At 35.8% G+C, this 15371-nt stretch overlaps 1 protein-coding gene across 1 annotated transcript in view; it reads right to left on the bottom strand.

Annotated features, from left to right (window-relative positions):
* PKHD1 (PKHD1 ciliary IPT domain containing fibrocystin/polyductin) overlaps positions 1–15371 on the bottom strand; it is a 189932-nt gene that overhangs the window by 18038 nt on the left and 156523 nt on the right. The window contains exons 50-51 of the mRNA XM_029283700.1: positions 14474–14599; positions 4868–5008 (exon numbers count right to left, since the gene is read on the bottom strand). Coding sequence (XP_029139533.1) covers positions 4868–5008; positions 14474–14599 — 267 coding nt within the window. The remainder of the gene's footprint in view (positions 1–4867; positions 5009–14473; positions 14600–15371) is intronic.

Here is a 15371-nt window from a genome sequence, read left to right as displayed (position 1 = left end):
TCTTCCTTCTTCTCCTACCATCGTATTTTATGAGATTTTTTTTTAAAAAAAAGATGGAGGATATTCTTATTTAAACTGCCAGCTATAGTCTTCTCCATGTCAACAAAAACATCTGTTTTTGTCTTCTCACCAGATCATAGGAAGATTGGCTGGAAAGAAAAACTGTCAGTTTTTCTCCCCTACTCAAGGATATATGGGCTTTAAATGGAAAATATAACCCTATCCCAATTAGCACAACAAATCTTGCTAAAGAAAGCTTTGGGAATTATGGTACAAAATTAGTGATTTTTTGTTTTGTTTTGTTTTAGGAGCTGCCAAATATCTTAAAATATATTATAGCAACACTGGATTTTTTTTACATAGTTGTTGGAGAACCAGCATCTGCAGCACTAGAACAATGGCTTGAGAAATGGAATTTCATGGAATATTTTGAGTCAAAACAATTCATTACATAACAATTTGTTCCAATTATTCAGTGTTTCAGGATTCAAAATTCAGCCAGGTCCATCCTAATAGTGACATCAGCATATGTTTTATAAACAAGAAACTGTCAAATAAGTCTGCTCCTAAAGTCCAGTTTTCCATGATTTCAGAATCACGAGCACCTCAATTTGCAGATACATAGATTGTGACATTGCTTTAATAATATATTGTTTTAAAAAGTGATAATGATAGTAAACTGAAATTCAGAATATATGGAGGTTCCTTTTATGCCAATTGATTACTTCATGCCATAAAATTGTTGTTGACTCTTGGTGACCATGTTGATAGATTTTCTCTATGATGATCTGTCCCTAAGCTGCTCCTTCAGCTCTTCCAATAGTGCATTCATTACCACTGTAACTGAGTCCATCCACAAAGCTGCTTGGTGATCTTTCTCTTTCTTTCTACCTTTCCCTGTATTAGAGCCTTTTCCAGACTGCTGGGTTGTCACATAATGTGCCCGAATTATGATAATTTGAGCTTGCTGATTTGCATCTCAAGTAAGAACTCTTGGTTGATCTATTTGATGTTCCATTCATTTGTTTTCTTGACATGAGACAAGGCTATATACTCTCCCCTTAAGACATTGATGGCTTTGAATTTTGGGTGTTATGGAAGACTCCTGAGAATACCATGGATAGACAGGAAAACAAACAAATGGATCAATAAATCCACAGGCACAAATGACCAAGTTTAAATTATTTCATTTGGCTTTGAGGAGGTTGGGTCAGCTTTGAAAACAGTTGACCTTTTCATAAAATTCTTCAGGACTTTAACAAGCCTCTTTTATAAACTTAATATAGGAAAATTGTCCAGGTCATTCTCATGTTTTGTTATTTGTATATCCCTTTTAATTTGCTGTTATCAAAAATTATCTGCCCAACCTACAAAAGAAATACTACTCTTGCCTTTTACAACATGTTCACATCTTCACTTTTTAAAGGAAGATTCAGCAATGTTCCTGCATATGAAAAACTTCTTTGCCTAAGAAAAAATAATCTCGCTTGCTCTCTCTCTCACAGTCTCTCCACTTTGCTCCTGCCCGTGCTAAACAACATGGGGAGCCAGATTAATAACATCTTCCATAAGCAATTCTTGCACTAGCTGATAGGTCATCAGAATAGTAGCTAAATTCATTGCTTTTGCCATCATTATCAGACCCTCAAACTGTTAAACGGTACCTTCAATTTATCTTTTTCTAAGTGTTTGCTTAATGTAGCATTTCTCAAACTTGGCAACTTTAAGTTGTGTGGACTTCAAGTCCCAGAATTCTACGGAGTAGAAGTTCACATATCTTAAAGTTGGCAGATTTGAAAAAAAAAAAATGAGTTTCAATGAGTCTGTTGTTTTCTGGTAGGTTTGTTCTAATCTCTGAAATAAATGTGTAAATATGTATGCAGTGTGTATATATGTGTATATATACATGTATAGACACATACACAGGGAACTGAGTCATAAGCAATGTTTTTAATTTAGGATTTATCTTTTCTTCCAGATAAATGCTGTCTTCCAGATTCTAACATGTTCCATCATCACAGAGTCAATGGGAGGTGGGGGAGAGTAATACCAATATACCCATTGCCTTATTTCAACCATGGACTCAATTGTATCAGAGGTAAAACACTTGCAGTCTAGCAGTAATGCACAATTCTGATAGACCACTGCACTGCGGTATCCAGCTCTTCAGAGAGATAACAGCCAACTGGCAGTCAATGAAGCTAACTAGGGACCAAAGGGAAAATGACTAAAGAGCTATTCCCTGATCCCAGGCACTATTGGGTCATCTCCAGTATAACGGGTACTGAAGCACAGAGATTTTGTACAACTAGCAACTGTCCTCTGGTTGCTGTCGGCTTAAAGCAGAACTCGTCAAAAGACTAGTTCATTTATGAATATTGTGACTCCAGAAAAAAACAAAGAATTGAACCTGGGAGATGATCTTTCTCTGAATCTATATTCTTCTCTCCATCTGTCCTCTGGGGGGAGGAGTATTGAATGCTACTTTTAATATATCACTTCACGGGTTTTTCTCTCAGATCTTGCCTTGACTTCCCTACTGTCACTAGCCCCTAATAAAAGTTTCCTTTTGAGACAATGCCTGTTTCAAGAGTTCTGCTTTCTTGGGTGGCTTAGCTGAGGTAGTCCTTACATCCACCCTGAATGATAATTTTCAAGTCATTCAGTCCTAAAATTCTGCACCGATTCCATTAATGTGCAGCTTGCTTTTTAATCCATTGGGAAACACAGCCCCTGTTATAAACCTCTTCTGGACCCAAGCAGATTTACAAATTTTATAAAGTGAGTGTTGTCTCCATCTACTCCTGGATCTTATCTGTGAAATTCTCCAAGGCTTTTTAGTAAAACTGGGAGGTGGGGGATGGCAAAATTATCAAAATTATCTCTGAATCGAAGGAAAGGAGTGACCCCATTTTGCTAATTACCACACCTACTTTAATTCTTATACAGTAAAATTAGAAGGGACCATTTAGGCCACTGAAGTCAACCCCTGTGCAGGAATCCAAATTAAGCATCCTAGACAGATGGTTGTCCAGTCTCTGCTTGAACACATCCAATTAAGAAGAGCTCACCAAGCTTCTGGCCTGATGATTCCACTGTCAAACTGCTCTTCTTGTTAGAAGACTTTTTTAAAAAACAAAACAAAACATCAAATCAGAATCTGTAATTCCTGTAATTCCAGTCTTATCTATTATAACATGTTCTTTCTAGAAAGAGAGAGAACAGGGCTTGATCCTCTATGTGACATCTTCCCAGTTATTTGAAGAGTGGTGTTATGTTCTTCCCACCTCTTCATTTTTTTGATCCTCAAGGCCAAGCATCCTTCCCTATCTCTGTAGACTTCTTACTTTCTAGTCCTCTGATCATCTTCATTGCCCTTCTATGAACTTGTTCACTTTCTTTGAATCTTTTGAAACTATACTTTTCGGGTGGTATTTCCTTTGTTTGTACCTCTGCTGCACATTTGTAATGGTATTTGGAAATTACCTTGAAGGTCAGGAGGAAGAGCTAGACCACAGTCTGATAAACAAAACTGATTTGTGTCCAAAGAGGGAGAGGTAGCAAAAGTGTCTCAGTAGGGATTTTCTCTAGTTTTTGGAAGAGTAAAAGTGAAGGATGGCAGGGTACTTTCAGATTTGAAAGATTGATGTTGGCCTTGCAAAGAAGTCCAGACAAGAAGAACAACCAGGAGTATTAGCTCTGTCTTGGCTGTAAGATTACATTAACAGAATCTTGCAAGTCTGAAAGTACCCCAGTCATTCCTCACTTTTATTTTCCCCAAATTGAGATGATCCTTTCTGAGATGTTTGTTTCACCACCTCTCCTTTGGACTCAAATTTGGTTCATTGTCTAGGTGCAGCTTTCCCTCCTGTCCCCCAAGATCATTTCCACATACCATTACAACTTTATATCTCCTTCTGCTAAATATACATTTTTATTTTCAACCTGCTTCTTTAAACTATGAAGATAAATTTGAATTTTATTTGATGAGCTTCCGTTCCATGTCTTATCCAGATCACTAATACAAATGTTGAAGAATGATAACTTCTTGTATATTTAAATGTTAAGGACAATTTAGGTCAGTATTAGTATTATGCAAATCAAAATCAGTTCAATTTCAGAATAAAAAAGGATATGAATCCCTTTTAAGTAGTGAGCACATTTGGAATTTTAATAAAGAGTTGCAAGGGTCACCGCAAAGTAACTGATGTGTGGCCTTAGCTAATCACAAAAGGATTGTGATGGGGTAGGGACTACTAATCATAAAATATTTGAAGTTCCACATCAGGAGCTTTACTGCTCCATGCCTTAATAGTTTTATGAATGGATTACTGCAATACACTTGATGCAGAGCTATTCCTGAAGATGGTCCAGCAGCTGCCCGATTGTTAAGGAAGGTGGCTAAATCAGTTCATGTCACAGCAGTGTTTAAAATCCTGCGCTGAACTATCAAGACCAATTCAAGGTGTTGAGAAAGGATTTTCTGGGCCTAACTCAATATAGGCTCTATTGCATCCCTTATCTACTAGGGGAAAAAAATATCAGGTTTTCTGCTCAGTGTGAAACAGCCTTTGATTGCATTCCAATGAGCATTTATCTCGAATAGATTCCACTTCGACTAGAACAGACCCCTTTTGTACTACAGTATGCCCAGCATATTGCAAGAGGTTAATAAATGTTAGATAGCATGAGAATCAATTTATGATGTTATTCTACTTTCTAAATTTCATCATTTGCCTTCAGCATATATATACCATCATAGCTTTGTCATGCCTGAGGCTAATTAGACTTGTTGGTTCACTTTTTTAAAAAAAATTAAAGATACAGCATGCAGCGTCTCTTCTGGCTATTATTATTTTTCACTTACCCACTTTCAAGACACCACCAGCAGCAATCACAATACAGGCCACGCTCAGAAGATGGCTGGTGTTTGATGAGAATTTCAGTGTGCCCTGGATATAAAGACCTCGTAGGGGTGGAAGATTCATATCCACCAAGATAGTTCTGTCTTAGAAAGAAGGAAATAATGCAGAGCATTACTTTGTTTAATGTATTGTTTTTTTAAAAAAGTAGCCTCCTTTTTGCATTCTTTTATAAGATGCTAAATTGAATAATGAGACTAGGACTATTACTTAATTTATGAATCATTTAAGTGAATATTCTGCTCCCCATCAAATTAGATCTGAATGGAAAAAAGTTTATACACTACAGAAAATTAATAAGATAGGTTAAAATATTCAAACCTTCTAATAAACAATACACTTACTTAATATAGTAGATATATATTTCTTTTTTTTGCATTTATACTTTATACTATCTTGAAAACTCAAGGCAGTTTACATTTGCCTCTCTCCTCATTTTATCCCCAAAAGAACAACACTGAAATAGCTTGGGCAGAGAGAGAACAACTGGCCCCAAATCAAATGGGAACTGACAGTGGATCTCCCCAGCCAAATAATAACCTGTATAAACAACATATATTTCTCCATCCACCCATACAGCAATCAGGCACAAATTAATACTTCCCCTTGGGAACATTGAGAAGGAGATGGGAAGAGAGGAAGTTCATTTCTGGGCTGGGGGCTAAGGTTGGCAACTGGAAGGCAAGTAAGCAGGATGGAAAACTACAAGAAGGACAGGGCTACAGAGGAGGAAAAGACCCTGTTGTTGGGAAAGATTGAAGGCAAAAGGAGAAGGGGATAGCAGAAGATGAAATGGTTAGATAATGTCATCAATGCAATGAACATGAATTTGGGTAAACTCCAAGAGACAGTTAGGGATCTGGTATGCTAAGGTCCATGGGATCATGAAGAGTTAGACATGACTTAGCAACTGAGCAAGAACAAATGGAGGCGGAGAATGATGGTATGATACAGGAGCAGGGATATAGGCTAAACTAGGAAGAAATAAAAGGGAAAGAAGCAGACAATGACTTCAAAGAACAGGCATATTGGAAAAAAAGGAGTGGAGAGAATGAAGAAGTGGTATCCAAACATGGAAAGAGCAACAGCCTTTTAAAAACAAACAGGCAACCCCTGACTTTTTCCCTTTTCTCAGTTAGGGCATTCAGAATTTAAACTGGACTCTTCTAGAAATTACTAGACATATGGTAACTCTAATTAAAACTCTGTATTATAAAGGCCTGGTGTTCTGAATGTTTTGGGTTGCATCCAATACTAGCCATCTGTCAATGCAATGGCATCCATAAGAAGAATGGATTACCCTCCCTGTACACTCCCAAAAATCATTTCCAAAGGAAATATTCAGGCTGCAGAGGACAGAAGGGAGCACAAAAAGAAATCTTTACCTCAGCAGAAAATGACAGAGATATAAGTAAAAACTGAGTGTTTTTAGTGAGCTGTCAAAGTGACAAGATATAGTCCATAAAATATAATAGTATAAATTGATTAAGAATCGCTGTTAAACTATATGTTTAAAACAAATCTGAGATGTAGCATTAGTTTAGATCTAACATAAAACAAAAAGAATAAGTTTTATTACACAACAAAAGGCCAACCTTAGTGATACCAAGCAGTGATGTGAAAATAGTCATCTCTTATTAAAGAATCCAGCCATATACTCTAATGAAAAGAGAAGCATTTTCAGCACAATGTCCTTTCCCTCAGCACTCGTGGGTAAGTATTTTTATTTATCTTTATCTTAAAAATGAAAACCTGGCTTTTCAACTGGCCTTTAGCACTGAAATTTTGTGAGACCCTTCCTCCTATAAAATGGATTATAATGGACTTTTATTTATCTCTGGTACCGTGCTTTGCATTAAATTGTTATTTGCTTTAGACTCTTTAAAATCTTATTTACTCAAGTGGGAAATGTAAACTATTCAGAGAAAACCTATTCAGAGGTTTTGATTTGAGCAGCACATAAGCCTTGTAAATAAGTATATAAAACAATGGCCATCTCCAAGTTTGGTTGTGGCAGGCAGTGTTTGGCAGAAAGGTGTTTTTGACAAGAGCATTCCAATGGAAAATGAGATTTAAAACCGAAGCATTTTGTTGCTATCTTTTTACTGATTCTTATAGGGAAGAGTCAGAAGACATTTGACCCACAGTATAGATACATGAAACCAACCAAGGCAGAGAAGAGGAGCAGAGATTTAAAAACAGCGTTTATCAATACCACCCAGAAGCAAGCTATGTTCTACTAGTGTTTAACCTTTTCAGTCCCCATCTGTAATACTGAAGTGCCATTTACTGATTTTTGGAAGCTTTGTTTTAAAAATGTTCATTTACCTTTCTCAGTAGCACTACTGTTTAAATAGTGATCATGGTCTTAAAATAATACATAATATATACTTAAGATGAAGAAAAGTGGTGAATCAATAGGAACTTTCAATATGCTTTTCAGGGATTGGACACGAGTGTATGTATGTGCCAAACCAATTATTCCAGAGGGGCAAACTTTTTGTAGAAATTCTCTACAACAGAGTTCCCCAACCTTTTCAGCTTTGTGGACCAGAAGGGATGGTTCTGTGCCCGCAAGCATTCATGCAGTTCCATTTGCACCACTGGTGGGTGTGCATGCTTACCATTTGTGCAAATGGAACGTGCACGCACTCCCCCTCTGCTCACCCAAGTGGGGAAGTGCATGCTTTCGGCCGCCCCTTCCATGGCCCGGTTCTGAAAGGCTCAAGGCCTGGTAATGGGCTGCAGCCTGAAGGTTGGGGACCCCTGTTCTACAAGGTAAATTGGATTGAAAACAATTTTAGCTGCAAATTCTGGGATAGCAGAATTTATTAGAATTCTTCTCCAAAATGAGTATAAGTAAAGTATTTTTATAATTTTAAAAAGTACGTGGCAAGATATTTAATTATGTATTTAATCAAGAGGAAAAAAAGGTGATGCTCTAATTCTGATAAAGGCAAAAATCATATGAAGATAATTAATTACTACTTGTGTTGGAGACAATTCGAGATATCAAGAGGCCGTTGTCTTTCTAATGGGATGAAATAATGGGACGTTGCAAACATGATCCCTATTCCTGGGAATATAGGAGATAACCAGTGTATTTCTTTATGTAGAAACAAGGCATGGAATCTGAAAAATCTCTCTGTATTCCTCTGTATAAAGTAAAAAATCTGCGTTACGGCTGAGGAAACTATATGAGAATTCTACATGAATAGTAAAAGCACTGAGGGAAAGCTAAAGCAATCAGACATCAGTTGTCTTATTTCACGTGGAAAGGCCCAGCAGTCTGCTGCTGAAGCGATGGGATAGCCACCCTCACCAGTTATTTATAAATTCCACCCTCCTCCTGAAAAAGTATGGATATAGTCCTTCAGTTGACCTTTTCATCTGATATCTCAGCTCCTGAAATAGATGGAAAATCAAAGGGTGACATTTTTAGCCTGGCTCTAATTCTCAGACTCCAGACTAGCTGTGTCCATAGGGGCTTCTCAGCGCTGACAGGCTTTGAGGACTTTTTCCAGCTCTGTCTGGTGGCTTTATTCTTTGGCTCTGATTTTCCTGAGTCTATGCTGGTGCAGTTGCCTGCAGTTCTGACCTGACAAAACCGCAGTGGAACATCTATTCCAGAGAGTGAAAGGCAGTCATCAATTCATTGCCGCTATTCACTGCCTGAAGATGGAGTGGAGCTCTGAGGCTCTGAGTTTGCAAGGTTTTTCTTCAAGTCTCTTATCCAATCGGTTTTAAAGATGTAACAGTCACAGAGAAAAGCTAGGAAAGTATATGGAGAGTATATATGGAGATCTCAATAAATAACTGTTAACAGAAAGATAAAGAGGAAACACACACCAATATTTACATCATAGACCAGGAGATAAATTTTTATGGTTCAAGACTTGGAATGCCACCAACACCCACACATTCAAAAGATCATTATTTCAAAGGCTTTTCTAAAAAGAATTTATCTTTTCCTGCTACTAGCAACAAAGAAAAGAAACAAAGTGGAAAAGCATTAAGTCTACGTTCTCATACCATGCTAAGGACAAAATGCATGTACATCCTAGCAGAGGGAGAGAAGGTCAAGTAACTATCTTTCCATTCAGACCTACCTCCAATCTCATGACAAGTACAGTTTACATTTATAATCCAGAATTTGTGTACGTACTCAAGTGCATTTTAAAAAGACAAAACAAATGGCTGCATTATAGCAGATGGTGCTGCTAGCAACCTGTAAATAATTTTTTTCTGTCATCTCTATGGATGATGAAATGACTTTAGCAAAAGAAAAATGCATCTCATCCAGCATTCAGAAATTACATGCATCGTAATATATACCTAGTTGCTGTTGTTATTCCTATTGCAGCTAAGTCTAAAAAACCCCAGAACAAATCTAATTCAATTAATCTTTAAATAAGCATATGGAAAATTCTGCATACTCCCAACTTTGAGTCTGTAAAGAAATTCAGTGAAGGCCTTGCTAGTGAATGTTGCTTAATAAAATCAACTCCTTTAAAAAAACACACAAAGCAAAAGGATTATCTTCATGCTTTGGTAGATGAACCGTCTGTGTTTCTTCCACACTGCCTGCCACTGAACTCCAGGGATAAAAATGTTACACAACAACTCAATCTGTTTTGTAACTCAGACACCACATTATCATCAGATCAAGTTACTAGTCAAACAAACACTGGAAAACAGATGGTTCCAAACTGAATAGAAGGCTTCTTTTCACTCCTTGTGCTATAAATAAACAAAAGAAGCAGAGGTCACGTAGATTATGAATGGGGGCTCAATTGTCCTGTATTCATATATGCAGTTTGAATGACAGCAAGGTCATTGTTGGGACCTTTATCTGAGCTATCTACTGTCACTGTATTAACAAGTTTTAAATCTTGTTTAAACCTCCAAAAATTCAGGGATAGGAGAATTTGTCAGCCACTTTTTTAGGCAGTTTTCTCTTTTTCCAGTGTTATATTCATTTGATTAAATTCTATAGCTATTTCTAAGTTGTTGTTCAATTGAATGCATGTTTGTGTACATTGTTCGTAAGATTTTTGCCTAATATCTTTTGAGGATAAGATTTATATTTCCCCAATACCCAGGTAGAATGCACAAGAAATCTTATGAATTTTATTTTGCAGGTACAAAATTTGCTAACCAAGATATGTCTAAATACATCTGTATATTTGATTTCCTAATAGAGAAAATAATGAAATATGGCCGACCAAATTAATGGTGTGTATTGTGTGCTTGTGTGTATGTGTATGTGTATGTGTGTCTATGTCTATGTTTGTGTGTAACACAATTTATATTCTCTAGAATACCCTCTGCCCCTTGCAATATTACTGAAATTAGCCTGACAGGAATGTCGTAGTGATATAGTAAAATATTAATGCTAGGTAGCCTGTGTTGTACATTCTTATAATATATTTGTAGTTATTTGATTCAAACTCATGGATTTATACAGCAAGTGTTTTGGAAAAATCTTCATAGTAAAAATTAAAAGGAAACTCAACAGAACACAGATGTAAAGGAAGGGAAAGCCATCACAGAAGAACGGGTGGGAGTAAAGAGCCTATATTGTAAAATAATTGCAAAGAATGTGCTTTTAACAAAATGCACACTGTTGACAAATATTGTTAAGATGGCCAACTGTTAGACAACTGTTAGATGGCCAACTGTTAGACAAACATTTTTATAAGACACTGACTTCATTCCTAATTCTTTGTCTTATAGAACAGAGAATTTCTATTCCCTGAGTAAAATCTTAAAATACATACATTCTGATTTGTAACATTCCTTATTTCTCTAGTTTTATCCTTTTTGCATAGTGTTTTAAAGAGATAGCTAGGTAGAAAGAGATAGATAGGTAGAAAGACAGACAGACAATGGTGTGCTGAATTAATGAGTAGACCAGGTTCTAGTCTGGAAGCTGAGATGGGAAGTCAAAAATAATATATTTACCAACTCACATTGGACTAGCATAGTGATTATGCTCCATAACTTCTGATGAAGGAGCTTTCATGCTACAGTTCATTAATTTGGGCAGATAATTTTATATATAATATTCTGGCATAATGGGTAACAAAGAAATATATATACTCCAGAACAACAGAAGGCTCCTTTGTAGAATTAAGAAATGGAAAACACTTAAGGCTCTGATATACCTCTGGTTATATATGTCCATTGAGTAGGGAAATCCTCAAGAATGTGACCAAACCTGATATTCCTGAGGTCACAAAATCCTCAGATGAGCTTTTGTTAGATTTAATTCAATATCGCCTCCACCCATATGCAACAGTATTCAGAAAATACTAGTATTTATTTTAAAAGGATATCATTCTCATATCATTTGTTAATTTCTCTACACAAAAATTCAGAAATAATCCAGCAGAATCTTAATGCTCTGACATAAAACAAGCTTTCTAATGACTCAAGTAGTGACACAGAATCTCTTTGATCAGCATTCTTATTTTATAAAATGTCATAAATGCATCACCAAATGTTACACAGGCACAACGGAAGTATCATTATATGAGATGCAAAGCTTGAACGTCTTTCTCTTCAAACAGAAAAAGTTCAAAGTCAAATGAGAGACAGAAGATTCCACCACTAAAAACAATGCCAGAGGCTACGTGACATCATAAATATGCCATCTGATGCAACATAATATGGCAAGCTCTTCATTCCTTCTTCATATATTGCGTCAGGAAATTATTATATTAAGCCCCACAAAATGTGAAAACAACATGGAAAGCTTTGACTGTTGCTAGAATAAAAGCTGCCTTTATTTGTCCTTGATTTCATTCAATGTTATGAAAATAATTACAAATGTTCCCAAAGAAAGTCTCAAATACATATTAATCTACTGTACTTTCCTGTCCCTTTCTTCTGTAACAGAAATATCCCACCCTACAAATGCAGATGGCACTCAGCCAATAGCGCCAATAGTAACACATCATTCAAATGACAGATATGAATTGACTTTTTAAAGATATTTTGAAGCTATGAGCAATCAGCTACTTGTCCAAAATTGCTCTTATATATAAAACTACCCCAGTTTATATTTGGTAGGTGAAGCCCTCTTCACAGTTGCTATGATAATATACACCAAAACTGCTCTGACAATATGCACCAAAATCCAAATTAAACATGATTTTAGAAAGATATTTACTTATTACAGAAAGTAATAATACAGTAAAATCTTAATGTTAAGTAATTAGTAAAGACTGAAGCTATTACCTTATAACTAATAGTTTGATGTGAATTGTAGTAGTTCTTTTTTCTTTGTTACAGTCAACTTTGGATGAAAAGTTAATCTTAGGCTTGTAACATTGATATCCTAAATTGTAATTAATACTGATAGAATGTTTAGGATTTTTTTCTTTTCAATACTTTAAGCTTTCTAAATAATAGAATGTTAGTAATTTTAATCAGATTACATAAACATTACTGCTTGGAAACTCATATAATACATAATACAATGTATCATGAATTATATGAGTCGCTGTGGATTTTACTCCACTAGTCGTTGTCAACTATAGGGGGTGGTGCTCATCTCCATTTCTGTTTCAAAATCAGCATGATATCACAGAGCTCTGTTACCTTCCCACCAAAATGGTACTTATTTATCTGCTCGCATTTGCATGCTTTCCAACTGCTTGGTTGGCAGGACCTGGGGCGATAACGGGAACTCACCCCATCATGTGGAGCTTGAGTCTCAAACCTGGGCTGCCAGCTTTCCAGTCAACAAGCCCAGCATCTTAACCACTGAGCCACATTATAATAAAAGGGGGGATATATAGTTACCTACACTGACATGTTGAAGCTTAGAGACACTGGAGCACAAACTTAACTTAAAGGAACTAGGATTATTCCTACTTTGTTGAGGCAAAGGTAGTGGGCATGGCCAAAGGATGAAAGGAATCATTCACCAAGCATTCTATTCATTCTGTAAATGAATAATTCCCAGAAATATTATTATGTTACTTTATAAAATCAATTGGTTGCTTTATTTACAAATATATGCTTGGTGTATAAAATCAAAAAGCATACTTTACACAAGCAATGAAATTTTGTTTACTGCTTAAATTTATTTCAAAATGTTTTAAATTTTGTTAGAAATGGAATTAAAAACTAATGAACATGGAATTATATATAATCTCTATTTTCACCTGTTTTAAGAGAAGCAGGTAGGTAAAAAGTTAATGATGGAAACAGAAGAAGCCATTAAGATAAGACTGTGATAAAGCACAGGACGTTAAGTATCTTTAACAATTGCAGAAAAAAGCTAAATTTCAGAAAAGGGTAGGCTTTAAACTTTAAATACACATTTTGCCACACATCTGAAAATGGAACACTCTCATTATCAACAATGTCTACATTATTTTATAACTTTTAATAAATCCTTACATAGTGCGCTGTAGATGACTTCTGTTTTGGGAGAGACACAATTTTTTTATTTTTTATTTACTTAAGATGTTTTAGAGGGTTTTAGTCTTAGATAGTTGTTTCTGAGTCTGTTTGTACTTGTCTGAAGAATATTCAGACTGACTGTTGTGGGAGCAACACTGTTGTTGTTGAGTTGCTACTTTGGTAATGGAGCACTTGGTTAGTGTGGATTGTTTTCTGATAGACTTGTATTTCTAAATTATCATCATTTCCTCTGTAATGAGGATAACTCAGAAATAACCAACAGACTATTAAAACCACACACATCATACCAAAGCCCTCCAATACATCTTTAAAAAACTGTAATGTATATTGTGGTAAGGACTGTAATGGTCCCTATGTAGGAAAAACAGGCAGAAACTAACAGAGCACATCTGTGAACATCAACTAGCAGTCAGAAGACACAACGAAAACTCCTTAATCTCACCACACATGGACAGACTTAACCATAGTTTCAAATGGTAGACTAATCCAAGTCCATTTCCCAGAATTCCATGTTATGTACAACAGGCTAAAGACAGGGAAAATCCTCCACCAATTTCAACTCAATGTATACAAATGGTAGTCGTACTCCTTGAAAGTAAGAGTTTGTCCTGAGATACTAAATGCTATTTCTGAATTGATGCTACATATTCACAACAAAAATAGATGAAAAAAATGATTCTTTTGAAAATTCACTGTGGGGGGAAATCATCAGTCTAACATTTGTCATCTGACCTCTAAAATGCTTTCCAATTTTGAAAAGTCTGAGGCTTGTTTGAAAAATTTGCAATTTCAAGAGAAAATTCTACTGTTTTCACATGACAGTATATGATTGCCAATTATTACAAAAGAGGCAATATTTCCTCTGAGAACATGTACGTATGTAGGCACAAGCAACCTCCTTTCATTTATGTGATGTCAGAAGATATGAAAATGTGCATAGAGTTGATAAATGAGCATTTAACTTGCAGAATAAAGCAATAAAGAAATCAGAAAGTTAAAATATATTAAATTGGCTTTTTTTTTTATTTATATGTTAGATTGGTTATCTGTATCATTCGTGTGCCAAGCTCTAGTGTTTATTATTAAAATATAGTATATTAACAAAATACAATTACTTGGTAAAATGATAACATCTTCCTCAGCTGATGGTATACTTTTATTGTAGCCACCCCAGCCCTTTGTCACATCATTCCAGGATTCAGCAAGGGACCATCTGAAAATAGGAGGAGAAAAAGAAGGAACTGGACCTAAGAAAAAAGAACAAATTTATTTTTGCATGTCTGTCTGCCTGCCTGCTTGACTGTCTACTTACATACCTACCTACCTAGCTGCCTAGCTACCTACCTACCTCAGTAAGGATTTGGCAAACCTCACTAAGATGTTTGGAAACAATGTTTATGCTTCTCAAAATGGCAACTAGTAATTTATATTCCAAGTGGATATATATTTATGAATAGAGGTTCTCTGAAATTTCTACCTGTGTGATAGGATTGTTGTTCAAGATAGATTAAATGGATGCCAGGCATTAAGTAAGATATGGTGAAATCAAAATTATAGATATAGGTTTCCCCATTACTACCTTCCTAACCCTTTTTATCAACAAGAAAAAAAACAAGTAAATAAGAGAGATTATCTTAAAAGAGCAAAATATTTAGACTAGAGGTAAATGAGGCTTATATTTCAATTAACAGAGGAGTTAACAAATTAATTGCTTAATTGCAATATCATCTTCTCTTCTGAACTTCTAAAACACATTTTTATAATCTTTCCATTCATTTCTCTCTCTCTCTCTCTCTCTCTCTCTCTCTCTCTCTCTCTCTCTCTCTCTCTCTCTCTCTGTGTGTGTGTGTGTGTGTGTGTGTGTCTGTCTGTCTGTCTGTCTGTCTGTCTGTCTCTCTCTCTCTCTCTCTCTCTCTCCTTGGCTTCCTATTCACCACCCAGAAGTCCGATGGCAGTTGGAAGAAAGAAAGAAAGAAAGAAAGAAAGAAAGAAAGAAAGAAAGAAAGAAAGAAA

Source organism: Protobothrops mucrosquamatus, unplaced genomic scaffold (genome assembly GCF_001527695.2).
Source record: "Protobothrops mucrosquamatus isolate PMUCROS unplaced genomic scaffold, P.Mucros_1.0 scaffold192, whole genome shotgun sequence".
In the NCBI taxonomy this organism is placed as follows: domain Eukaryota; kingdom Metazoa; phylum Chordata; class Lepidosauria; order Squamata; family Viperidae; genus Protobothrops; species Protobothrops mucrosquamatus.
Note: the sequence above shows the minus strand (reverse complement) of the source record. Positions and strands in the feature narration are given on the sequence as shown.